At 37.9% G+C, this 27,791-nt stretch overlaps 1 protein-coding gene across 3 annotated transcripts in view; it reads right to left on the bottom strand.

The window, feature by feature from the left end:
- ARAP2 (ArfGAP with RhoGAP domain, ankyrin repeat and PH domain 2) overlaps positions 1-27,791 on the bottom strand; it is a 183,356-nt gene that overhangs the window by 99,193 nt on the left and 56,372 nt on the right. For all 3 annotated transcript variants that reach the window (XM_043438632.1, XM_043438634.1, XM_043438633.1), the window contains 5 exons: positions 23,879-24,057; positions 12,298-12,413; positions 8,288-8,487; positions 1,854-1,939; positions 897-1,079 (listed from right to left, as the gene is read on the bottom strand). In XM_043438632.1, the coding sequence (XP_043294567.1) occupies positions 897-1,079; positions 1,854-1,939; positions 8,288-8,487; positions 12,298-12,413; positions 23,879-24,057 (764 nt within the window). The remainder of the gene's footprint in view (positions 1-896; positions 1,080-1,853; positions 1,940-8,287; positions 8,488-12,297; positions 12,414-23,878; positions 24,058-27,791) is intronic.

Below are 27,791 nucleotides of genomic sequence, written 5' to 3'. Positions count from 1 at the left end.
TGATTGCCTACCTCTGTCCCATCTCTCTGACTCTCCCCTACCTTAAGTATAGATTCCGCATCCTGCATTTATTGTACATCCTTGCTTCAAAATCCATTGGTGGCCTCGCTTTACTAATACCAAAGATGTATAAAGAAGCAAGAACCTAATTTATGGGAACTAAACCAATAGAAGAGAAATATAAAACAACTGTATAAATCTTATCATTTCTAGAGAAGAATTGAAAAGATCTTCATTTTCCAAATTTTTCAGCATAATGCTATGTAGTTGGGAGTGCTTATCCAATAAGCATTGACACTGAATGCATTCTAAAGATCTGAGAACCAAGAAAGCATACCCTAGGCATATAAAAGTATATGTTTTAAATATCTATACATAGAAGAACCTTCTGACACACAAGAAATTGAAGCAGTTGATTTTTTTTTTAAAGGAGGGCAAGATATTAAACAAATTCTTTGCTAAAAGGGCAATATAGAATGGTCACAAGAAGACCCAGAATCACTCAGCAAAGGCCACTTGCAATCAATGGCGCTGTCAGTAACAATAAACTAACAAATGAAGTCCATTTTGCTGACACCAAGTCAGCAGTGCACAGCTGAAGTTACCATGTTCAGTATCCTGTCCCTAATATGGGGAAAGTTGTTCAAGCTTTAATTGGGGTGGGTGTACATCAGATAGAAACTTCAGTGAGGGAGGAAAAGTTTACTTGCCCTTGATAACGAATCCTCAAGTGAAATGAAGGTAAAAGATCTAAGGCGCAATGTTACAAAAGGAAATAAAATTAAACAGTAATTTTATGAAACAGCAAAATATTTTTTTAACTTTTTTTCAAAACCCTTGGCACACGCTTAAAAAGACCTTAACATCCATGTCTTTTGTTACATTTCATTGGTTACCTTATTTAATTCTTCCTTGGTAAGAGACGCCAAAAGGGTTTTTCTGAATCTTCCTTCTTTGTACTTCTGAGTGATAAAATTTTTTCTCTTTTCTACCGAAGAGTCCATGTGTAATTCTTCATCTTTTTGAAGATTACCAGCCCAAAAGTCATTAGCTCTTTTGTTTCCAATGACAATAAAAAGCTGAATTATCAAAGAATTACAAAACGTATCAATTCAAACAACATCTTTGAATCTGCAGAAAACTGAGTCACGTGACAAATTAAAGCACAGCTTAGTGTAAAATATGCAAAAATACAAAAAAGACCCAATTTTTTCTGGAAGACGGAGTGTGAAAGCAGACAATATTTCTATTTAAACAGCCTAGCTGCTCTTAATAATGGTAAAAGAGTAACTAGAAAAGAAACTGCAAGCAAGACAAATTGGAGCAAAAGCATTATTACTTTTTGAAGCTAGCTCGCACTGAGACAGATTCATTTAAAATGGCTGAGTAGGTGGGCTAATATGGTTGAGAGTGTTACCGACGCCCGAGCACAGAATAGATGCGGGAGACAGCAAGTTAGACAAGATTGCAGTTAATGACAGAGTGTGGCCGAGATAAGAATAGTCAATTTTGCCAAATGTTTTCATTCACCGTTCTGTTATTTTATCCATGCTGGGTTAAAAAGAAAGAGAATAAGTTCTGGCTTTAAAAAGAGCTGCCAAGCCTTTTAAAGTAGTTATTACCATTAGAGCTCCTTGCATTTTTTATTTTTATTTTTAAAATAACCACCTCATTTAGGAAGCATTCTGAAAGTTAAGATAGAAAGTTACCACTATACAACAGGCGATAAGTCATTTTTTATACTGTGCCGAGATCTTGATCAGAGAGATCCTAAAGTAACCTCATCCCGCCACAAATGCACATTTCCTCCCAGATTCTGGCTGACCACTTGACCACAGTCAAGTCAGACTCACCTCAATGAGCTCATTGCTCCAAATGCTGGCATCCATTTTCAGACTTCTAACCTTGGAATCTTTTGGTCCTAAAGATCTATGTTGCCCTGTAGACCAAAAAAAAAAAAAAAAAAGTAATTCTCTTTGAATTTCTATGTACATGTATTTTACCATAAAAAGTATCTATGTATATATACATGGCAATCTGTATTAACATTAAAACACATGGACATCACCAGATGGTCAACACCAAAATCAGACTGATTATATTCTTTGCAACCAAAGATGGAGAAGCAAAAACAAGACCTGGAACTGACTATGGCTCAGATCATCCATTCCTTAGCAAAATTCAGACTTAAATCGAAGAAAGTGGGGAAAACCACAAGACCATTCAGGTATAAATCAAATCCCTTATGATTACACAGTGGAGATAAAGAATAGATTCAAGGGATTAGATCTGGTAGACAGAGTGCCTGAAGAATTATAGACTGAGGTTTGTAACACCTCAGGAGCCAATGACCAAAACCTACCAAAGAAAAAGAAATGCAAGAAGGCCAAGTGGTTTTCTAAGGAGGCTTTACAATAGCAGAGAAAAGAATAGAAGCTAAAGGCAAGGGAGAAACAGAAAGATATATCCCACTGAATGGAGCGTTCCAGAGAATAACGAGGAGAGATTGGTAGAAAGCTTTCTTAAATGTACAATACAAAGAAATAGAGGAAAACAACAAAATGGGAAAGACTACAAATCTCAAGAAAACTGGAGACATCAAGGGAACATTTCATGGAAGAATGGACATGAAAAAAGACAGAAACGGTAAGGATCTAAAGGAAAGCAGAGAGATTAAGAAGAGGTGGCAAGAATACACAGAAGAGCTATATACAAAAAAAGGTCTTAATAACCCAGATAACCACGATGGTGTGGTCACTCACCTAGAGCCAGACATCCTGGAGTGTAAAGTCAAGTGGGCCTTAGGAAGCATTACTATGAACAAAGCTATTGGAGGTGACTGAATTTCAGCTAAGCTACTTAAAATCCTAAAAGATGACGCTGTTAAAGTGCTGCACTCACTATGCCAGAAAATCAGTAGTGGCCACAAGACCGGAAAAGTCAGTTTTCATTCCAATTCCAAAGAAGGGCAGTGCCAAAGAATGTTCAAACTACCACACAGCTGTGCTCATTTCACATGCTAGCAAGGTTATGCTCAAAATCCTTCAAGCTAGGCTTCAGCAATACATGAACCAAGAACTTCCAGATAACAAGCTGGATTCAGAAAAGGCAGAGGAGCCAGAGATCAAACTATGAATATTCACTGAATCATAAAGAAAGCAAGGGGATTCCAGAAAATCTGGAAACCTTCTGAGAAACCTGTATACAGGTCAAGCAGCAACAGTTAGAATCGGACATGGAACAACGGACTGGTTCCAAATTGGGAAAGGAGTATGTCAAGGCTGCATATTGTCACCCTGCTTATTTAACTTATATGCAGAGTACATCATGTGAAATGCCAGGCTGGATGAAGCTCAAGGTGAAATCAAGATTGCCAGGAGAAATATCAGTAACTTCAGATATGCAGATGACACCACCCTAGTGGCAGAAAGTGAAGAGGAACTAAAGAGCTTCTTGATGAAGGTGAAAGAGGAGAGTGAAAAAGCTGGCTTAAAACTGAACATTCAGAAAACTAAGATCAAGGCATCCAATCCCATCACTTCATGGCAAATAGATGGGGAAAAAATGGAAACAGTGAGAGACTTTATTTTCTTCGGCTTCAAATCACTGCAGATGGTGACTGCAGCCATGAAGACACTTGCTCCTTGGAAGAAAAACTATGGCAAACCTAGACAGTGTATTAAAAACCAAGATACCACTTTGCCAACAAAGGTCCATATAGTCAAAGCTATGGTTTTTCCAGTGGTCATGTACGGATGTGAGAGTCTGACCAAAAAGAAGGCTAAGCACCAAAGGATTGATGCTTTGAGTTATGCTGCTGGAGAAGACTCGAGAGTCCCTTGGACAGGAAGGAAAATCAAACCAGTCAATCCTAAAGGAAATCAACCCTGTATAGTCACTGGAAGGACTGATGCTGAAGCTGAAGCTCCAATACTATGGCCCCCTGACGCAAAGAGCTGACTCATTTGGAAATACCGTGATGCTGGGAAAGAATAAAAGCAAGAAGAAGGGGGCAACAGAGGATAAGATGGTTGGATAGCATCACCAACTTAATGGATACTAGCTTAAGCAAACATCAGGATATAGTGAAGGACAGGGAACACTGACGTGCTGCCAAATATGGGGTAGCAAAGAATTGGACACAACTAGGTGACTGAACAACAACAAGAAATATATGTATGTCTGGATTAATATATCTTTTCAACTTAAACTATTACCTACTTTTTTATACCACAGTAGTGGTAGTAATCAAACAGAAATCACAACCAACAATAAGAAAGATTATGGAAATCACCTGCTCAGTCGTGTCCAACTCTTAGTGACCCACAGACTATAGCCCACCAAGCTCCTTTGTCCATGGGGATTCTCCAGGCAAGAATACTGGAGTGGGTTGCCATGCTCTTCTCAAGGGTATCTTCCCAACCTAGAGATCACACCCAGTTTCCCCACTGCAGGTGAATTCTTTACCATCTGAGCCACCAGGGAAGCCCATGAATAATGGAGTGGGTAACCTATCCCTTTTCCAGAGGATCTTCCTGACCCTGGAATTGAACTGGTGTCTCCTGCATTGCAGGCAAGATTCTTCACCAGCCGAGCTACCAGGAAGCCCTTTAAAAGTATGTATTCATGTATTTGTGTTTATATGTGTACATGTATGTATGTGTATACATATATAATTTTTTCATTGTTTGGTAACTGACTAGAAATTGTAAGTCACTGAAAACTCTTTATAATGGGTCTGTGTAAATTACATATATGTGAATACAGATATCATCCCTTACTCTTAAAAAATGACTAGCAACATACTAGCTAATGAATGCATACTTAAGAAATCTAAAGTGAATTCTTTATTCTATGATTATACCTGGAAGAGAGTAACAGCCCAGCATTCTAGTATCATCAATTTAATTCTGCTGTATAAATCATCATTCAGACTTTACTGGGCATCCAGGCCTATGTCAGACTCTTTCTAAGCTGAGAAGGAGAAAAGAACACAAAACATCATCTTTGGTCTTAAGGATCTTCTGCCTAATGATCATGAGAAAGTTCATTCCTCTCTGTACATTAGGTAGGTTCCTTTCCTCCCTTCTCTGAGAAAAAAATTACTCAGAGCACCATGCCCTAGAATTCCCATGACAAGACCTGGCATACGTTTGCATTTACAGAGACTACAAAAAGGCAATGCCAAAAGCAGTAAAGCTCAAAGGCAGGCAGGAAGAAAGGATGCTGGAGTAGCCTAAGGTTCTGAGTTGAGGCAGCCGGAAAAAGAAGTGAAGTGGAGAACAGATTTAGAGATACTTAGAAGGTAAAACCGGGATGGAATCTGGCGGGCTTTAAGGAAAGGGGAAGGGTCAAGAGGGACTCTCAGGTTTTAGGCTTGAGTGAAGGGCAGAGTGGATCACTTCTGATCAAGATTTGTAATACAGGAAAATATTCCTGTAGTGAGCTGGGAAGCAATGAGAACTCCGTACTATCATGTTCATTTTGAGGTATCTTGAGCAAACCCAAGTGGAGACCCTAGCAGGAGATACAGGAGTATGGTTTCCAACAGAGTAAGAAACACCTGCTTAAAAAGACTGTGGGATTCAAATGATAAATAACATCACTCAGGAGTATCAGAATGAAAGAGATCTGAGGATACAACCCAAGGCAGCACACATGTTTTAGGAGCAGGCAAAGGATGAGCAGGATAACAAGAGCATACTAAGAGAAAACGGCCTGCTGGAAATTGAGGAAGGACGGGGAGTCACTGAGAGGTAGACTGGTCAAGAGTGTCAAATACTCCAGAGAGTGCAATGAAGATAGGAACTGACCGCACGGAAGCTGAGAGGTAAAATACACTGTAAATGTGGTGAGATGTTTTTATTGGAGGTGAGGTAGATGAAGACTGATTACAGGATGCTGATGATTGCCGAGAGAAATATCAATAACCTCAGACAGGAAGATGACACCACCCTTATGGCAGAAAGTGAGGAAGAACGAAAGAGCCTCTTGATGAAAACAAAAGAGGAGAGTGAAAAAGTTGGCTTAAAGCTCAGCATTCAGAAAACTAAGATCATGGCATTCGGTCCCATCACTTCATGGCAAATAGATGGGGAAACAGTGGACACAGTGGCTGACTTTATTATTCTGGGCTCCAAAATCACTGCAGATGGTGATTGCAGCCATGAAATTAAAAGACGCTTACTCCTTGGAAGAAAAGCTATGACCAGCCTAGACAGCATATTAAAAAGCAGAGACATTACTTTGCCAACAAAGGTCCGTCTACTCAAGGCTATGGTTTTTCCAGTGGTCACGTATGGATGTGAGAGTTGGACTATAAAGAAAGCTAAACACCGAAGAATTGATGCTTTTGAACTGTGGTGTTGGAGAAGACTCTTGAGAGTCCCTTGGACTGCAAGGAGATCCAACCAGTCCATTCTAAAGGAAATCAGTCCTGGGTGTTCAGTGGAAGGACTGAAGTTGACGCTGAAATTCCAATACTTTGGCCACCTGATGCGAAGAGCTGACTCATTTGAAAGGACCCTGATGCTGGGAAAGATTGAGGACAGGAGGAGAAGGGGACGACAGAGGATGAGATGGTTGGATCGCATCACTGACTCGATGAACATGGGTTAGGGTGGATTCTGGGAGTTGGTGATGGACAGGGAGGCCTGGCGTGCTGTGGTTCATGGGGTTGCAAAGAGTCGGACATGACTGAGCAACTGAACTGAACTGAACTGATGATATACTAGAAAGTTAAAGAAATGAAAACCTGCATAAACTATTACTCTTGAAAGTATCTTCTCTATGAAAGGAAAAAGGAACAGAGAATTATATCTAAGGGAATAGTAAGTTTTCAGAGATCTGGTGTTAATAGAACAGAATTATGCAAATTTATATGCTGAATCAAATAAACCATAGTTGAATATGGCTGTCCCTCAGTATCTCAGAGGATTGATACCAGAACTCTCCACAGACACCAAAAAGCAAGTATGCTCAAGTCCCTTGTATAATATGGCCATAGTATCTGCAAATAACTTATACACATTCTCAATTATATTCAATACTTTAAATCATCTCTAAATTACTTAAAATACACAATACAATATAAATGCTAAGTAACAATTGCAGGTACATGCAAATTCAAATTTTACTTTTTGGAATTTTTTTTCCACTTACTTTTGATCTGGAACCCGTGACTGTCAAAGGCCTACTGTACTTAGAGAGTGAATAAGTGATGGGGTAAGGACTCAGAGAAGAGAGGAGAGAAAGGGAACATAAGAAGACAGAACAGCCTTGAACAGACACTCTCTCTTCCAATGAGACTGGAAAGAAGAGGTTGGGAGAAAATGCAAAGTCAAGGAGGATTAACTGAGGCTTTTTGGTGGCTATGGCTGTAGTTGACCAGCTTGTGAGGACTCCTACCTCAGAGCTCCGGAAGGCTCTGAAGGGTCTGAAGCAGCTGTCCTATCTTGGCTCTGTTTGAGATAGAAGCTCTCCCTCTGCATTCTCTCAGTGAAACCTGTGCTCAACTCTATTGCTATCCTTATCATACTCTATCAAAATGACTATATATTTTTGCAGGATATGTCATATCTTATAGATTTCTTTAACTCCCAGGACCAGCACAGTACCTGGTAGAGCTGAAGAGCTGAGGAAAGTTTAGGTTGTAGCTAATTTCTCCAAGACCTCCACAGTCACATACCTACGCTGGGGTCCATTCCCTTCACTCACTTGGACAGTTGCCTTACCTCCCAAATATGAGATGTCAAATAGTCCGTAAGGTTTAAGGTCACAAGGAGAAAACAAGTCACAACATTGGTTACTTTCATAAACTTCAATATGCCTGGAAAATGCTTCTATATAATAATTCTCATTATAAGAGAGAACAGATCTTGCGTAACAAGATTAGAAAGCAGAGCAGCCTTGAAATGTGAAAAATACGTCTTACAAAATATGATTTGGGAAAAGGGACAAGTCATATGAACAGTGAGTGTGTTCAGGGTGCGTTCTGAAACACATTCATCCCAAATCTGAAAATTTCAGTATTGTCTTTTAAAAATCCATACATGGTCCAGTAGGCACACACACAAAAAATGATTACATGCTTTAAATCAATTTTTATCTCTAAGCCATGCATAACAGAAGTATAGAATGATATTTCTCAATTTGATTTAAATGCAATAAGCTTTCTCTGCTTTTATTCTTCATAGCCATTAGCAGGGACACAGTACATACGAGACTAAAGAGCATTCGGTGCCGATCTGCCATCAAACAGCGATGAGCGTAACTTATCACTAATTACCTGCACACTTCTTGCAGATGACAACGCAGAGATTGATGGAGGCCCAGTCAGGATCTGGGGCTTTGCAATCTGCGCAGCTCCTGTTGGCCTCATTGTACCAAATCTTCTCGGCTACTTCATAATCAGAGAGAGTTTCTGCTATTGATTGCTGCACGGCGTCAATCCACTCTTGTTTCTCTTTTTCAGACTCAGCGGTAAAGCTGAAACAATTAATGTTTCTGCATTATCGATCTCCCTTGTAAAGGCCAATTAAGCAGTATGTTCAGTTTGTATATTCATTTCACTCACAAAGGAGACAGCAGCTGAAAAATATGCCTTCCAGGCCATTGCAGAGCCTTTTCTGTTAAAAACCATCTCATTGAGAAATCTATTTTTTTCCTTTAACTTTCCACGTTGCTTATGACTTTGTTTACCTATCTTGAGCCAAAATTAACATACACATTTTTCTGACCAGGATATAAAAATCACCTTGTTAGGTCAAAAGCTTAAAAGTGAGGCCATGTTTTCTAAGCAGTGGTTACATCATAATCAATGAGAGACTGGCAGAGTTTCAAGACTAAGTGGATTATTTTGCCAAGAAAATATGCCACAGTCTGAAAATAAGTTATCAAAAACACCCACCAGAAATTTGATTTTTTTGTCTTAAAAATAGATTTTTTTTAATTGGAAGAATGTCCAGATGGCTTTCAGAAACTGAGAAATCAAAAAAGTTTTAAGTGATTAGTATTCTAACAGAATGCTAACTCATTTTTAGCCTCATTCCTATTTATTCCAATTCTTAGTGCTTATGGAGTACCTGAGTGGAAGAATAAAACATTAAAACATCAGTTCACTCCTTCAAGAAATATTTACAGAGTACTTATAATAAACCAGAAAATGTACTACACACAGTGCCCCAGACTCAGACAATGACCCATAGAATGATGCTTCCCACTACAATTTTCTGTTCTGAAGATGAAAATGTTTTGAGATACAACGAACATAACAGAGGACATAATCTATATCTATTATCCTACATAATCTATAGAGAAATTGAGTGGCCTCCATGGATTATATGTTTTTAATCACTCCGTGTTTCATTATCACTGTAACATCTATAAATCCTTTAGTGGTTTCCTTCCTGCTTCTCTAGAGAAGTCAGAGACGGTCAGAGCCCACGGGGTACAATGGAAAATAGGTTGGTCCCTGTCCCTGGTTCCAGGTGTATAGTTTCTCAGATCCTTGGAATCCCCTGAGTGGCAAAAACCCTTTATATGCTAATGGACAGCTTCCGACTGGAGGCTAGACAGCTTCAGCATGGGAGCTGGTCAGCAGAAGACCACGATGGGACTAGAGAGCTGGAACGTTCCTATCCCTTGACCTCTGGGAAGGGGAGAACTGCGGTGCTTGATCATGTTTGACTCTTTGCTACTGCAGCCCACCAGGCTCCTCCGTCCATGAAATTTCTCAGGCAAGAATACTGGAGCAGGCTGCTGCTTCCTCCTCCAGGCGACCTTCCCAACTCAGGGATCAAACCTGCGTCCCCTCTATTGGCAGGTGGATTCTTTACCCCTGGTGCCACCCGGGAAGCCCCTGGAAAGGTGAGACAGGCTGGTAATTGACTTAATTGTCAACGGCCCAGGGTTTCAGGGCTTCCCAGGTGGCACAAGGGGTAAAGAATCCGACTGCTAATGCAGGCGACACAGAACATGAGGGTTCGATGCCTGGATTGGGAAGATCCGCTGGAGGAGGAAATGGCAACCCACATCAGTATTCTTGCCTGGAAAAGCCCACGGACTGAGCAGCCTGGTGAGCTGCAAGGAGTCAGACACGACTGAGCACGCGCACACGCCCTGGGTTTCATCAGTCTCGCCGATGAAATGAAACCTCCGTAAAATCCGCCAGACAACAGGGTTTGCAGAACTCCGAGGCTGATGAACACACGGAGGGGCCAGGAGGGCGCTGCATCCAGAGAGCGCTTCGGGGCTCCTGCCACAAACCCCCTGAACCGTGCCCTCCAAAGCGCTCCCGTTTGGCCACTCCTGAGCGGCGTTTTTTATCATAAGCTGGTAATACTACTGGAACTCTTCTCCTGAGCTCTCTGAGACATTTCAGCAAATGATCAAATCTGGGGGAGAGAGGGTAATGAGCACCCCACTGTGAGCTCAGCGGGGCTGAGTGAGGGTAGCCTGAGGACAGTCTTCCGGGACTGAGCCCTGAAGCCCGTGGGTCTGAGTCTCCCTCCGGGAAGGTATAGGACACCCAGTTGGTGTACGGGGAGGTGGAGAACTGGTTGGTGTGAGGACAAACGGTGCAAGTTTGACATAATATAAAGCATTTTAAGTAAAAACAGCTTAGACAATGTCTATATTTTCAGTTAAGGTTTGAATTTCCTTTATGAAAAGAAAGCTTGTTATTCTTTTTCAAGATTCCAGCCAGTAGACATATTTTAACAGATAATATGGGTACTACATTTGGTATTAATAGCATTTTTGAAATCACAAAGTAGTTCATTGCTAGACCTTCAAAACCCTGTGACAATTGCCTCTAACCCACATACTACCTTGTGGTATGTTGATTATTTGTGACAAATTAACGTGGTTGAACTCAACAGATATGACTTATGCCCCTCTAAAGCAATGGAGTTACTATAGATTATTAACACATACTCAGAACATACATTAAGTTTTCTGTTTCACTGTCATAATAAAGTAATTAGTAGAGGACCATAATACAAGATATATATCAAAATGCTAAGATATTTGATCAATAAGTGCTATGAGTCATTAAATTCGGCAACAGTTTAAGCTGGAATTCCTTTTAAAAAATCACTGAGCAACCATAATTAGGGATTAATCTTAAAGGAGAGATTGTATTTGATTAGGCTAAAAAAAAAGGCAAAATAACAATACAGCTTAAAGACAATGCTATATCTATTTTTATTCTATTCCCTCACAACAATTTTTCATGTATTTGTGAATCAAAAATCATCAAGTCTTCTAAGAAAAAAGATATTATGAAAAGAAACTATTAAATCTCAAGAAATTAGTATCTTTGCAGGTTGTATGATTAGTCCAGTCACTTTTGCAAGGTGTTTTTATATACTGGCTAACAAATTACATGATCTGAAAAAGTAAAAATGCAATTTTTTCTGTTTCAGATATATAGCAAAGTGATTCGTTTCATATATATGTTCATATTCTTTTCCATTATAGAGTTATTACAAAATATTGAATATAGTTCCCTGTGCTATACAGTAGGGGCTTATTGTTTACCCATTTTATATATAACAGTGTGTATATGTTAATCCCAAATTCCTAATTTATTTCCCCTTTGGTGGGGATGTTTTCCCATAAGTCTTTTCTGTGAATCTATTTCTGTTTTGTAAATAAGATCATTTATATTTTTTTTACAATTCTACATAGAAGAGATGCTATATGGTATTTGTCTTTCTTGTATATACATATATACACACCATATCTTCTTTATCTATTCATCTGTTGATGGATATTTAGGTTGCTTCCATGTCTTGGCTATTCTAAATAACACTGCAGTGAACACTGGGGTGCATACATCTTTTTGAATCAGAGTTTTCTCTGAATATATGCCCAGGAGTAAGACTGTAGGCTCATATGGTATCTCTATTTTTAGTTTTTTAAGGAACCCTCCATAATCTTTTCCATAGTGGCTGCATTAATTTATACATCCACCAAAAGTGTAGAAGAGTTCCCTTTTCTCCACACTCACTCCAACACGTTATTTGTAGCCTTCTTAATGATGGCCATTCTGCTTGGTGCAAGGTGGTACCTTGTTGTAGTTTTGATGTGTATCTAATAATCAGTGTTACTGAGCATCTTTGGTGCCTATTGGTAAATTTTTACACACTGGCTAATAAATGACACAAAATGAAAAAGTAAGAACGTAATTTTACTGTGTCCTGTAAGAAGTCAGATCACGACTGGCAATGTAACAATGGGTCACCCAAGCTTTACTGTAATAGTACAAACAAAAAATATTTAAATATAACTTACCTAAAACTCCTATAGGGAGTGATTATTTCAAAAGACTGTTTTACAGTTCGGTCCACTTGTTTTACATTTGCTACATTCATAGGGATTATGGTAATACCAAGTCCACTCTTAAAATCCTAGTTTGGAGAAAAACAAAAAGTCATAAAGAAATGAAAATATGGATCTTGAAAATAAAATTCTCTTCTCTAACATTTAATACATCTCATTAAATTTTACTACAACATGTAAATATGGAATTAAGCAATTCATTAAAAATGGATTGAGAGTGGTTTTATTTCATAGACATGATATATAAAATATATATCTTATTTTATACACATGATATATATATATATACTTTAAATACATGATAACATGATAGCATTTGAAGCTTGACAGGCTACTAATAAAGCAAAGCTTTTTCGCACGCAGTACATAAGTTGACTAGGACACAGATCTTGAGCTACACATGGCTTGCTTTTAACAGTTAGGCCCTTTTTCACCTTCAGCCATTTAGTAAAGGGAACTAACAAGAAACTAACCCTTCCCATTTTCTAGGTGGGGGAGTCAGATGACACTGTGAGGTTGGCATAATGACTCTTTAGATCAGAAGAAGGGAAAACCACGACCCAAAGAGGCAGAGTAACGTGGAGAGGAGACGGCTGTGTGTGGTAGAAAAGGACGGAAGCCCAGGCCGCCTGACGCCTGGCTCTCTCCGCTGTGTGGCATTACCTCTGCTCTATCACACTACCGTCCTCATTTGCCCTCAAACAAAAGAATTACTTGCTTTACAATTTTATCTCAATTCTACAATTTTATTAGTTTCTTCTTCCTTCAATTAGATTCTTAAAAAGCTCCTCAAATGCTATTTTCGTATGAAAAATGCCATTTGTTCAACACCTGCAGCCACTGCGTTCAGCCTGTCCCACCAAAATTAGAGAGTGTTCAAAAAGGTACACAGTCTACCATCTAAAAGCATTAAAGTCTGTAATATATTATCTAGCCATAAGGTTTTTGGAATTTGATTTATCAAACCATCTCACACCTTAAAAATATAATTATCAAAAAATGAATTATCTCTGTCAATAGGTTCAGATTAAATGTGCTCTGAATTCCTAAATTAAATTATGACTGGGAAAAAGTATCCATACTAAAGATAACTGCAAAAACTATTGGCCCACTTTCAGGAAGGACCCTTTCAGCAGAGACTGTGAAAGAAACACCTCAGGAGCTGCCTTCTCTTTGTCTCGCCTGTTGTACAAGCTAAACGTAAAAGTACTATTTTCCTATCTCCCTTGCAGCTAGGAGGGGCCATATGTCATAGTTTTGGTCAATAAAAAATATAAGTAATTTCCAGCCTGGGGGGCAAGGGGGAGAGACAAATCTTGGAAGAAAAGACTTTTCACCCCTTTCCATCTTCTTGGGAAATAACAAAGTCATTTTAGAATGTAAGCATCCTTGAGATGAAAAGCCTGAGGACAAATTCTTGTACTGTAAGGATGTCAAAGTGAGGGGGAAAAAAATAGCAAAATCTTGTTCCCTGATGGCCTCAGCAAGAGATTTGTTAAAACAAACAAGTCCCTAATCTATTTACGCTATCCTTCAGTTTTTCGTCATTAGAGACACTAATGCATTCCTGGCTGATAAAATAAGTGGAATAAAACAACAATGCAACAAATTTTCCACACTCATAAAGGGTTTCCATTCACAAACTGCAGAGAAGTTTTGCTTCATGTTTTTAAAAATGTACCCATTTTTAGTTAGAATGAGGAAATGACTCATTTGTAAACTGAATATGATTTTTTCTGATGAAAGAACAAACGGCTCCTTCTGTTGGGAGAAACAAACCAGGAATTGAATCAGTAATGTAAAAGATGCAGGGACATGCTAGGTGTTGTGAAATACTTAGAAGAAGGTGACATACTTCCATTTTGTATTGTAAGCCCACCTAACAAAAATCAGTACTTAAATGATATATATGCAGGAGGGAAGCCAAACTTTTCCAACATGCTCCATTTTAACAAGTTCTAGCATAGTATGTCAGCACAGTTGTTAGTATCTAGCATACTATGAACACTCTCCCGCCGCATACTGGTGTGCCCACAGCCCTCAGTGCTAGTTCTGGTATAGTATGCTAGAACTTATTTACTTAAAATAATTAACTTATAATTATTACAGAAAACAAATTCTCAATTATCCACACCAATGTTCCTGCTGGATAATGCAAGTGTTGGACCAACTTTCAATGTTTAAGTGATTGGAAACTCAAACTCTCTTTTATAAATGAGGAAATAACAGTGGGGCTAGCAAGGTAAGACACTTTAGAGAAACAGCTTTCTGATGACCCATATCAAAGGCGGGGACCTCTGGAATAAAATAGGCTACATCTCCTCAAACAATTTTCCATGATGCAATTCTACCAATAGCTGGCTAACAGACTACTCTGATTATTATTCTCTGATGGGGGCCTGGTCTGCAGGTACTGTTACTAAGGGCCGAAATATACACTCAGACCAACAGATGCTAAGACTGACTGACAGCCCTGGATAGAAACTGATGAGACTCATCAAGGCTTCAGCCTAAAGAGATGGTGCCTCATTTCTACAAGCAAGTCGTGAAATATCTACATATAAAGAGGCAATTTCTGTTAAAAAATAAAATAAGTGAGGTTCAGCTCAAGGCCCCAAATTTATCCCAAGCAAGGCAAAGATGATTTTTCAGCCTGGAAAGAAACTGTAACCCATTTATCAGCTGCCTGCCAAGGCCATATGGTTTTGAGTAATTAGAGTACCCACTGAACTCACCGGCACAAATGGTCTGTAAAATGTACAGCAGAGTAACAAAATAAATGTCAGTGCTCTCGAGAGCTATTAAAATGAAATGACTGCATTTCTTATTAAAAAAATATTTGTGGTGACATTAAGCCATCTTGTCACATACCCTTTAGAACATATTTAGAATATATCTCATTCCTAGAGCCTCATCAAAATTACCTGTGTTGAATTCTCCCTCCCTCCACTCTGAGATTCTGATCCCAAGAATCAGAAGACAAAGCCTGATCATTTTCAGGTAAAAAACAAAACCTAACTACCACCTTATGATTTTCATATGTAACAAATATTAAGAAACACTGAATAAGACAGCATAACCAGTTGTAGAATCTAAACAGCACAAATCTACATCATCTAAATATCAGGATATAAACATTTCTCTAGGCCTTCAGCAGAGCAAAAAAAAAAAAAAGCACGCAATCAGATTATGAAAAAAGAACTTGAAGTTATTAACACTACTGGTTAGAAATGGGATGGTCAGAATACAGTTGACACATTGGATTGTGAAGAACCTATGTGTCCTGCATGCCAATCCTTTTGCTAATATCCAAAGGATGTAAAAGCACTGGTCTTCATTAAGCACACACACTCCATAATTGATTTAATACTTATTTGCTTAGTGCTCTGAAGCTTACAAACAGCTATGAACTCTGATTTTATTTTCCTAACAATTCTGTGAAGAACGGAGAGAAGATACAGCCATTTTTAAAATGAGAAAATATGTCCCGGGAAAACTGTGTTGAGTAGGTACCTCACGACAGCCAGAAATTAGGCTAAGTGGTGGGCCTGCTCAAAAGCATGAGATGGGGTACTTGGGGAAGCTTACAGTCTAAGGAGAAATGAGAGAGAACTGCAACATGTGCAATAAAAGAATAATTCATGTCTGTAGGGTAAGCACTGAATCCGATTCAAGAAAGAGAGTGTTGAGTTCATCTTCTTCCCAAAGGAGGTGACACTTGACTAATCAAACAACAAAGTCCAGACCAGGCTGATCAGGTGTACTCGCTTGCTTCAGCTCACTTGTCTGCAAATCAGGGCTACCAGTACCACCTACTGCATCACGGTATGAGGATTAAATTAATGCATAAAAAGTGCTTAGACGAATGCCTGGTGCAGTTAAGTGCTATCTAGTCCCAGTTAGCTATTATTATTACCGTTATATTATTCCTCTTGAATTTGAAATCAAGTGAACATATTACCTATTAAAAAGTTAATTACAAGAAAATGCATGCTTAAAAATAACTATCAGGCGTATATAAATTTTAAAGTAAGGAATGAAATGTGAATGTTAAACTTTCACAAAAATTAAAAATAAATTACCCATTAAGTACAGTCTGATTGTCAGCACTATTTTCATTTTGAAATATAGGGGATGAGTCAGGAACATGCCAAACTTCAACCTTTAAAATCCTATACACTGTAGTGAAAAAACAATAGCATAGAAGTTCCATAGGTAGAAATACGTTGTTATGGAAAGCACAAAGCTAAAAACAGACTCTGGAGGAAGCTATATTTTACAGTTAATTTGCTGTCACACAATGTATGATCCCAAAGAGCGTGAATGGCCATGCTCGGCAGGACAGGTCTGATGGTGCAGATGACATTGTGAGCACCAGGAGTCAGAACTGGGCAGAATCCTGGCGGATCCACTTACTGGCTCTGTGACTACTGGCAAGTTCCTTAATTTGTGCAGACCTCAATTCCTCATTTACGAAAAGACAGTAGTATCTACCTTTTATAGCACTGCTCTAAGAATTGAATGAAGAAATACAAGTTAAGAGTCTAATATATCCAGACAGTCCTCTCATTTGAAGGTTCTGAATACAGAATTTGTCTTCAATAATATATCCATTTACAGTGACCGGAAGTATTCACACCAGTGATTCCATATTCAACGTTCAGGTTAGAATAAGTGACAAATGTTTACCAAGACAGAGAAATGGGTTATTTGTACAAATTTCTAGTAACAGAGCCTGGCTCAAGCTACCTTTTTTTTTTTTTTTTTTCCATTTATTTTTATTAGTTGGAGGCTAATTACTTTACAATATTGTACTGCTTTTTGCCATACATTGACATGAATCAGTCATGGATTTACATGTATTCCCCATCCCGAGCTACCTTTTAAAACTACAAAGTGAAAGGGCAAAATAATGGTTTCATTCCTAAACAGAAAAATTAAAGAAGGGTTTATTAACCCCAAATTTTCTGAAAGCTCAAACCTATTTTTGGAAATACGGATGCCAGGTTTCCCTGCCAGGAATTTAAGAACTCAGTGCCTAGACATTTGTGGAAAACAGATGTGGCATTGTGTGACATTGGCACCAGACTTCCGGGCAAACACCAGATGCAGAGTTTGGCCAGATATAGAACCCAGAGAATTTGAGGCCACCACCTCCACCCTGCTGCTGCCTCCTGCACCACGCAAGCAGGCCAGAGCCCTATTTAAATTCTATTAGAATTTCATTCCCATACCAGACACAGGGGGACATTACATTGGGGGAATGAATCTCTTGTTATACCCGGATTTGAGAATGTTTAATCAAGTGAGTGTAGTTAAAACCTCAATGCCACAATTATCATTAAATGGATACCAAACCCACCAGCAAGACATCTGGTTGTAATGAAGTCCCTGATATTAACATGATATCCAGAAACTCATCAGGAAAAGATGGGAGGTTGACTGTCAGGACGACATCACAAATAGAAACCAAAGTCAATTATCTTCAATTTGCCTCGTATCTATTTGCAGAAATTTCACTCAAGCAGCAATACCTTATATATAATACTACATACATATATACATCAGTGAATGTTCTTATTTCATTATCTATATAAAATTTTAAAATACTGGCTTATATCCTACACCCACATCATTTCAAGATAAATAAATGTATGAAATAATTATTTCCAAAATACAGAAATCTGTAAGCTTTGAACTGATTAAAAAACCCCATAATTTATTTCTATAAACAAAATTTCTATGCAACAAAAATTAAGTGAAAATGCAAAAGAAGCAACAGGTTAGAAAACCAGTTGCAGAAAATATGACATGAAGATTAATATCTATATTATATGAAGAGTTCAAATAGTCAGAAACAACAAAATAATTCCAATAAACAGGAAAAAAATGAAAATTCATAAAGAAGAAATATTAAAATAAAAAATGTTCTCAACTGTAAGCTCTCTAGTCCTGAAAACAGCTATCAATTCAGTTCAGTTCAGTCGCTCAGTCGTGTCTGACTCTTTGCGACCCCATGAATCGCAGCATGCCAGGCCTCCCTGTCCATCACCAACTCCCGGAGTCTACCCAAACTCATGCCCAGCTATAAATGACTATTAATTCATCAATTTCATTCTATAAATGTTTACTGTCAGCTACTTGCTTGGAACTCCTATGCGCACTCAGTGAATAAAGGAAATTGTCACAGTCTTAAGTTGGGAATATAAAAATTTTAACACTGTCAACGTTAAAATGAAGCTAGTACTTATTTATGTACCTAAGAGCATTTTAAATACAAGCAATTCTAACAAAAGGGGTCATAGGGATTCTTGCCCAAAAAGTTAATCAAAAAGAAAGAAAAGGCTACAGACAGACAGAAGGCTCTCAGAAATCTTGCTCATTTATGTATCACGATGTGTTACTCCCAAGGGAAGGTAAGTTCCCAAAGAGCAGGGACCTTGTGAGTTACCACTGAGCACTTAGTATCTAGAGCAGCACTCAGGAAGGAAGAGGTAACCAACAAATTTTTGTAAAATGGACGAACAAATACAGAAACATGGTGAACTATAACATAACCTCTACAAATTCTATCACACAATTCATGTTAAACAAAGTTGAAATAACAATATGGAGAAACTATCATAATTACAATATATTGTAGGTATATAAATGGAAGCAAAAACAAGGAATGGAAGAAAATGTGCAAAAATTAAACACACAGGTGTGGGTGGGTTTTGAGAGGGTGTAAGCATTAAAACAGATAACCTGCAATTTATATAATAATAATATATATTAATAATATAATTATAATAGCACCACTCTTTTGCCACTAATCAGGTAAAGAATTTTGGTATCTGTTTCTACTTTGCATCTTTCTCTCTAACAAATGTTTTTATACATATCTTCATATAGCCTATGTGAAAAAAAAAAAATCCTAATATTCCTTAAGGCATTTCTCCTACTTTGAAGCTACTTCAAGTTAATTTCAACAATCTGCTAAAAAATGAAAGGGAAAGAAAGATATTAAAAAGTGAATCTTTGAACTGGGCAACTGATAAAACGAAAAGTGAAGTGAAAGTCACTCAGTCGAGTCCGACTCTTTGCGACCCCATGGACTATTCTGCCCTTGCCAGGCCAGGATACTGGAGTGAGTAGGCTTTCCCTTCTCCAGGGGATCCTCCCACTCAGGGATTGAACCCAGGTCTCCCGCATTGCAGGCAGATTCTTTACCAGCTGAGCCACAAGTGGAAGCCAAGAATACTAGAGTGAGTAGCCTATCCCTTCTCCAGGTGATCCTCCCGACCCAGGAATCAAACCGGGGTCTCCTCCATTGCAGACAGATTCTTTACCAACTGAGCTATCAGGGAAGCCTGATAAAATGAAAAGCTCATGTTAACTGCGTCGAGTTTAGACCTGGCAGTGAACTGCTGAGAAGAATGTGCAGACGGCTACCCCCTTGCTATCATCATGCTACTTTTTTTAAAAAGTAAAGAACTTTAAAAATATGACCGTAGTTTGGATAGTCCATTCTAACAGCCATTTTAACTTACGAAACTTAAGTTCTTGATTTAGTAGAAGAGATGGACCCAGAAAAAATGAAAAAGTACTGAAAGTATGTCTGTACAGATGCTTGACATGGAAATCTTAATGCCACCTATTGGAAGTAGAGGAAAAGCACTAGCAAAGATGAACAATAATCCACAAACTCAGAGTAAATGTCCAGACATACATACAGAGTTAAAAGAACTTATGTGAACTAAGAGTTTCAAATTGTTTTTCAAGCACTTTGTTTTATGCTGACTTTGCAAATGGAGTTTTAATCTAATAGATCACGCTCTGATAATAAAAGTTTGCATTAAGAAAAAGGAATTATATAGTCATCATATAATTTATAAGCTGAAAAATTAAAATTTTACATAAAAATTATTGAGATTGTAGAAATTAAAAAAAAAACAAAACCAAACCCAAAAGAGCAGCTATAGTTTACAACCCTACACAATTTATTGAGACCAGTTCTTCAAAATTTAAAAATGTATTACCACTGATAAAGATTTTCTTAACTTTCTACTTAAATGTTCCCACATTTCAAAATGTTCCATCAGGAAAAAGATTCACTTCCAAATGAAAGTTAACCACAGAAAGAGGTATAGCAAGCCCAGGATGAGAAAGGACAAACAAAGGAAAGCTCTATACATTTTCCAGCTCCAGAAATACCTTCTCTCTTTCGCTGGATGCTTATAATTTTTAAAGAAGAAAAACCCACAGAGCAGGGTTTTAAGTGTGTGGTTTTTGTCAGCAGTCACTGAGTCAACTGGGATGCTTTACAGGAATGGAGATTCCAATTGCAAGCCCCAGGAATTCTAAGTCAATGGGTCTGGAAAGAGCCCAGATATCTGGAACGTTAACATGAAATGTGAATAATGGTCTTAAGAGATAGTAACCCCACTCTCTTTCTCACAGGATGCCATTCAAACAGAAAGAGATTAGTTTAATTATCTGAGCCAATCAGTGGCAGAGCAAGAATGAAAACCCAGAACTGCTACCACCCAGCTCAATCTTCTTTGCTCTAAATAAGCTTCCGACCTTGCATTTTAATAACGCTTCAACATAAGCTGGAGCAGCTACGATTCCACCTCTATCCACTGTTTGTTTACTCCCTCTGGAGAGACTTCCAAAGTAAATTAGTAAAACTATTATATGTATAAATAGAGGCAGCCTACCACACTCCTCCATCCATGGGATTGTCCAGGCAAGGGTACTGGAGTGGGTTGCCATTTCCTTCTCCAGAGGATCTTCCTGACCCAGGGCTGGAACCTGGGTATCCTGCATTGTAGGCAGACGCTTTACTGTCTGAGACACCAGGGAAATAGTTCAAATAGAGGCAAGAAAAATGAAAACAGTTCATATGTGAGGGAGGGGGGTATATATCAGCTTTCTTTCTTTATTCTATTTATACTTTAAGTTAGGTGGGCAATAAAAATCACTGTTTTTAAAATTAAGTTTTGATGCATGAACTTAAATTAGATCCAATACAAATTAAGTTACAGAGATGCAAATCTAACACCTCTTACATCTTCACAGTTTTTTTCCTATCACTTAAAAAAAAATAAGATTACTTCATGTATTGTGTGTATAAAACTTTTACATCTATTTCACTATCTTTTAATGCTTTTCCTAAAACACAGCTTAAAGACCTCTGCATTCAGGAGAAGGGCTCCTTATTTAGTCCATCACTCAAGCTCTTTATACAATCTGCTCAACCACGTGAGAAAACCCATGAGCAACTTTCCTTTCGAAAGAAAGATAAACACCAGGATATAAAGTAGATGAAACTGGAATATGTCAAGGCTTAACCATGAAGGGCCTTAATTTATCAAATTAGTCTTGAGCCAACTAGTTCCTGAAGACATGACTCAAAACCAAGTCCCTTAAGACCTAGCTCCATATAATATGATGCAATCTTTTAAGACCACATATACAAACAGTAGTCTGCACTTTCTAAGGGTGCATAAATAGGCATGTTAATGCACTGAAAAAGTCTTTAAATATACACTCATTAAAAATAGGTTTACTTCTTGAAAGATGAGGAAGAGTCCGGCACGAATAATTTTTTAAGAAGATTACATTTATTACTTGCATATGAAAGTGTTTCTAATTCCCAGACTTCATTAGATGCCATTAGACTTTTCTTCCTGGAAAAGAAGTCTGTGTCCCCCTCAGTAAATGCGTTGCTTTAAGTGTATCTGACATGTTTACTGAATGCATACTCTGAACCACCTAGGCAACTAAGTTATTCAAGGAAAGAGTCCTTAGGCTATTTCTAAAAGGTCATAAGCCAGAAATTTTCTTTTCAACATACACTTTAAAAAGACACTTTGATGTAGTGACAAAGAAGTTAAGCTTAGAGTTATAAAGTTCTTGTCTTAAATTAAACTCTGCGTGATGAACTGTAACCCTTTAACAAGTTACTTAATCCTCATTCTCCTCATCTATAAAACATGGATGAGAATATCGTCTCCTACGTTTGCGGAGAAGATGAAAAAGAAATGTTTATAAATCAATTAGCACAATACCTGGTACCTAACAAATGATGGTCATTTGTTTGAAATATTAATATGAAAGCAAGAATTTCATATAATTTCTTGCTAACAAAAAAGTATTAACAAAATTTTAAAAACACCTACTTTTAAAGAGTAACATAAACTCAGACAATCTAAGTAAAGTAAACAGTGAAACTAGTAATTTCAAGTCCATCAGGTCTGTGCAAGTAAAAAATGAAAACTTCCATTAGTTTGGCAGAGAAACTTCCATTCTGATACATGCAAATTATGTATTTCTAATCTTTATTCCATTTTTTTTTAAAGTTTTAATCATCTTACTTCACAGACTGAAAATGTTCATATTCAATTCATACACATTATTAGGCTGTACATCACTACTCTTCTTGAAGAATATGCTAACTATCCAACTTATTAATATGCCAACACTGCTCAATGATGCTTTCCACAGTTAATTGGCTAAGAAATCTTATCCCCAAAACTGTAATGAAGAAGTTCAGACTGAAGTTCACAGGAAAGCTTGGATAAAGATCTATAATTTTTTTTGAAACTACTATTTATTTTGAGTTGTTATCTCTATTTTGTTATGAAAATAGTCAGCATTTATATTTTACCTTACCATAATCCATTATAATTTATCACAAAGTAACTTCATCTTAGATCAGATATCCAAACATATCACTTAATTCCATAGATAATGATTTAGCATCTAATATAGTCTAGGCTGAAAGATTAAAAATTCATTCCTAAAAAGGGGTAAGAAAGTAATTTTCTTATACTTATTAAAAGCCAGATATGTTAGAGAAAAAGTCTACAGAATCAAATGAAGTTAACAGAATTTGCTAAAACTTTAACGTCAGTCTCCTGAAAACGTTTAAATTCTCCACTGAACCCTTCGATGTTAACCAACATTAATACCCCAACAATTTATCTTATTTATTTATGTGATAGGGGTATGTATGCGTGTGCACACGGGTGTTTGTGTGTATATCAATCACTTGCAATCTCCTCTCCAAGTGACATATCTGCTGCAAAACAAATAAAGCAAAATCCTGTAAATTCAAGAAAGTATGTCACCTGTGCCTCCTTTATAATTTTCTGTCACAAAATAAAAGAATTACAACAGGCACAGAACGAGGTCTATTTCTTCAACAGCTATAATAGTTAACTGGTTCTTAATTATTCTCTCAAGTAGTTTTGTAATGTTACTTCAGCTAAAGAATACTTTTCAAAACTCAATTTTCATTGATTCTATTTCCTCAGTTCTTTCAAAGAGTGACGTCTAGTCTCAAATTTGATGTAGATTACCTTCTTGCTGCTAGTGGAGCTGAAAAAATTCAACAGAGCAACTCTTCGTTACATTTAGCGGCATATACAAAGCAGACCAAAGCTTCATCGGTGAAACACCAGTAAGTCAAACAAAGCATGGCTGTGATTGTAGTTTGTGATCTTTGTAAGGGACCACAGTCTGCAATCACTGTAACATGGCTCACCTGTTCATTTTTGCAAAGCCACACACTGTTTCCACTTAACACAGTGAAAATTTTAGCTTTATAGCCTCTCAGTTCAAGATATCCACATTTCTCAGGTGCAATAGCAGCTTGAGACTGCGAAGAAAGGGCCTGTAACTTCAGTGCATTTAACAGTAGGCTGATCCAGTCATTTCTTTCCTCTGAAAATAAAAACAGGAGAAAATATACACCCATGCTTAATAAGTTATAAACACAAAGAAGTGTGGAACAAGACTGACTTTCTCTGGAACAGATCATTTACAGATCCTTCCCCAGAATCACAATCTAAATGCTACTGTTGGCAGGACAACAGCCCAATTCTGTTAGGTTATTAGTCATTCCTTGGTATAACTCCACAGATGCTCAAGTTCATAACAGGGAGCCCTGTGTATCCCCAAGTTCAGCAACTGCAGATTCCACCAACCAAGGATCAGAAACGTCCTTGCTGTGGGACCCACGGTTACAGAGGGCCGAGTGTACTCCATTGTCCTGTAACCAGCATCACTGGCTTCACCTGGAAATTGAATAGAAATGCAAAATCCTGGCCCTCCTCCAGAATGGATGAATCAGAATCTTCATTTAAAGACCTCCAGATGATGCATATGCATGTTAACATCTAAGCAGCATTGTTAGATTACTCATGAGATTGGATTGTCTTTTTTAATATAAGAAAGTAATATGGCTACTGAACAAGTAACAGATTGTACCCAGCAATACAGTTACTAAAATATCCAGAAAAGCTTGCTTTCTAGCAGGCATTTGGAACCGACTCAAGAGTGCACTTGCCTTGATATTCACTCACCCATACCTTTCACTAACAATAGCATCTCATCTGTTAAAACCTGTTCTCTCACTCCTTCCACAAAAACTACATGACCTTCAACTATAACACACTGTGTTACAGACATAGGAATTCAATCCAGTCCCCTAAGTGCAATCAAAGTTGTAAGTCAAGTTAGATATGAACACATAATAGAACACAGAATACTGTAAATGTCATACCAATGGTATCAAATAATATATGAATCAACTCAACGGAGGTGAGTGATTTGCTGAAGGTCATGTAGCAAGTAAGGATTAAAATTAGGAGAATCAAATGTTTTAAGTCTCAGACAATTGTTCTTGACACTATGAGGGGGGAAAAAAATGGATATTTGTTTGAGGTCTTGAGGATGAGAAGGAATTAAAAAAAAACAACACTGGAATTTGGAAGAAAAACAAGCAAAATAGTATTTTAAGCAGAGGAAACAGAAACAATGAACATCTGCTAGGGATAATTTATAAATAAGTAAATTTATAATTTTGAACTCACAAAGAAGTGATGGGAAATATGGCTGGAGATCCTACAGTGCCTAGGGTAAGGAATTTGGTCTTTATTATGGAAGGAAAAGAAAACCATTTCCAAATTCTTAGCAAGAAAGGGACAAGATTAGGATGATGACAGACCAAACTGGAAGGCAGGAGGTCAGGAATAAGGCAAAAGAGACTTAAAGTACAATCAAAATGGAAAAAAACAGCTGTGGTTCTGAATATGCTTGAGTATGTTTGACAGGTGTTCATCAAAAGGTGAATTAATTACTCAGAATAAAAGGTAGTTTGGAACCATGAATCTACCAAAGAAAATGGAAGGTTCTATTAACAGAGCCACCTGAGGTTTTCAGCACCCTAGCATGAGCATCTAGGTAGATGGATAGCAATATGTGAATAAAGGCAATCCATACAAGAGAATCAGAGAAGGCAATGGCACCCCACTCCAGTTCTCTTGCCTGGAAAATCCCATGGATGGAGAAGCCTGGTAGGCTGCAGTCCATGCGGTTGCGAAGAGTTGGACTAAACTGAACGACTTCACCTTCACTTTTCACTTTCATGCATTGGAGAAGGAAATGGCAACCCACTCCAGTGTTCTTGCCTGGAGAATCCCAGGGGCGGGGGAGCCTGGTGGGCTGCCGTCTATGGGGTCGCACAGAGCCGGACACAACTGAAGTGACTTAGCAGCAGCAGCAGCATACAAGAGAATACTCATGAATGTGGATAACTGTTTAATGTAAAAGGAGAATAAATGGTATACATTTGAGGTATAACTGATTCTAGGAGGCTGGAAAATGGGCTGGGGGGTAGCGGGGGACACAAATGTGAAAGTGGTTTTATCAAGGTGAAAAGGGGAAAAAAAAAAAAAAAAGACTGAATTCCAGGTAGGAAAAATTTTTGAGAAGGAAAGAGTAAGGTGGATCCAAGTTTGGGAAACTGCCTGGTATCTCAGATCCTTTTAAGACAGGTCTGGTTAGAGGTAATGTCATTGTAGATTGAAATTAAGTCTCCATATTAGACCTACTTACATTTCAACATGGAACCCCAGTTACTTTATAATACAACTTTTAATTTTTAAAGTTTCTTCATTCTTGCTCATCTTCAAAACTACCAAAGCTATTTAGGTGTATCTTTACTGACCAAGGCCAAAGTATTTATTAAAAACTCATTTAATGATATTTTATTGCAGGCATTACATAACCCCCAAGTGCTTATTCCTATGTACCAGGACAAAATATCTCTCAAGTTTCTCCAGCATCATTATAAAGTAAAAGACATGAAAATATTCAGGAAACTAAGCCTATGTCAATCCATAGTAGCTACTCTACATTTTCTTATTGTTTAGTCACTAAATTGTGCCCAACACTTTGGGACCCCATGGAATGTAGCCCGACAGGCTCCTCTGTCTATGGGGTTTCCCAGGCAAGAATACTGGAGTGGGTTGCCATTTTCTTCTCCAGAGGAGCTTCCCAACCCAGGGATCAAACCCATGTCTCCTACACTGGCAGGAGAATTCTTCGACACTGAGTCACTTGGGAAGCCCTACTCTACATTTTACATCTGCACGGACAGACTGCTCTGGGATAATGTATTACATTTTCAGTAACAGCAACACACTTTCCACTTGGTGATTATTTGTGATCATTAAGTACACACAGATACTCCTGCCAAGTAAATGGTATACAATGTTTTCTGTTTATTTATGTTAATCCACACAAATCACTGACTGAAATGTAGGCCATGATTTAAAGAACTGGGCCAAAGTGACTTTGGTTTTCAGACTACTATTAGCAGATATCTCAGTTTATCAGGAAACAATTTGAAATTGACAATTGTATTAACTGTTAGTCTTAAGTATATTATGACTCCATCTCAACAAATGGTGCCCTTATAGCCTAGAAGAATTCTCTAGCTCCTGAGGTTCTCACTTGCTAATAGAAAGTAACAATCATGAAGAACAGGATTGAATACTAATGTGCAGTTTATACTTAATAACCCATGCCAAAGGAGATAAACAGTGAGACAGACAATTCAAACACAATAAAAGAGATTACAAGTGTCATTGGTATTTGCAAAGTGTGCATACTTGGACATGGGGAATATGCTTTGATAAGTTACAACATCCCAAAACAAATAATGATTTCCCTTTGGGCACAGGCATAGCTGTATACTGTGCTGGATTCTGCCTGCTATTCACACCTTCATTCTGTCCAAAAACAAATGTTTATTGAGTGTCATTCTTGATCTTATTAGCACTGTGCTAAGCATCATTCCCTCTGAGGATGTGCTCTGACTGGGGCATGGCTTTGCTCTGAATAGAGCATTTCAGGTTGGAAAAAGAAAATAAACAAATAAATAAAAAGGACAGAGGAAAACAAAATTGCCACTTTCTTGTGGTTATGCTAGAATGTAAATAAAAACCATTAGCGATCCCCTCAAACCTCAAGCTAGTTAAGGTTTGTTGGAATGTCAACTCAAAGTACACAAATAAAAAGGTTAAAAAAATCAACCAAGGATACTTAGCATCCTCTACATTCTACTGGATTTAGCAGTAGGCACATTCATTAGCAAAATAAGATTAATTAGA

Source organism: Cervus canadensis, chromosome 19 (genome assembly GCF_019320065.1).
Source record: "Cervus canadensis isolate Bull #8, Minnesota chromosome 19, ASM1932006v1, whole genome shotgun sequence".
NCBI classification, from domain to species: domain Eukaryota; kingdom Metazoa; phylum Chordata; class Mammalia; order Artiodactyla; family Cervidae; genus Cervus; species Cervus canadensis.
This window is presented reverse-complemented; position numbering and strand designations above follow the sequence as displayed.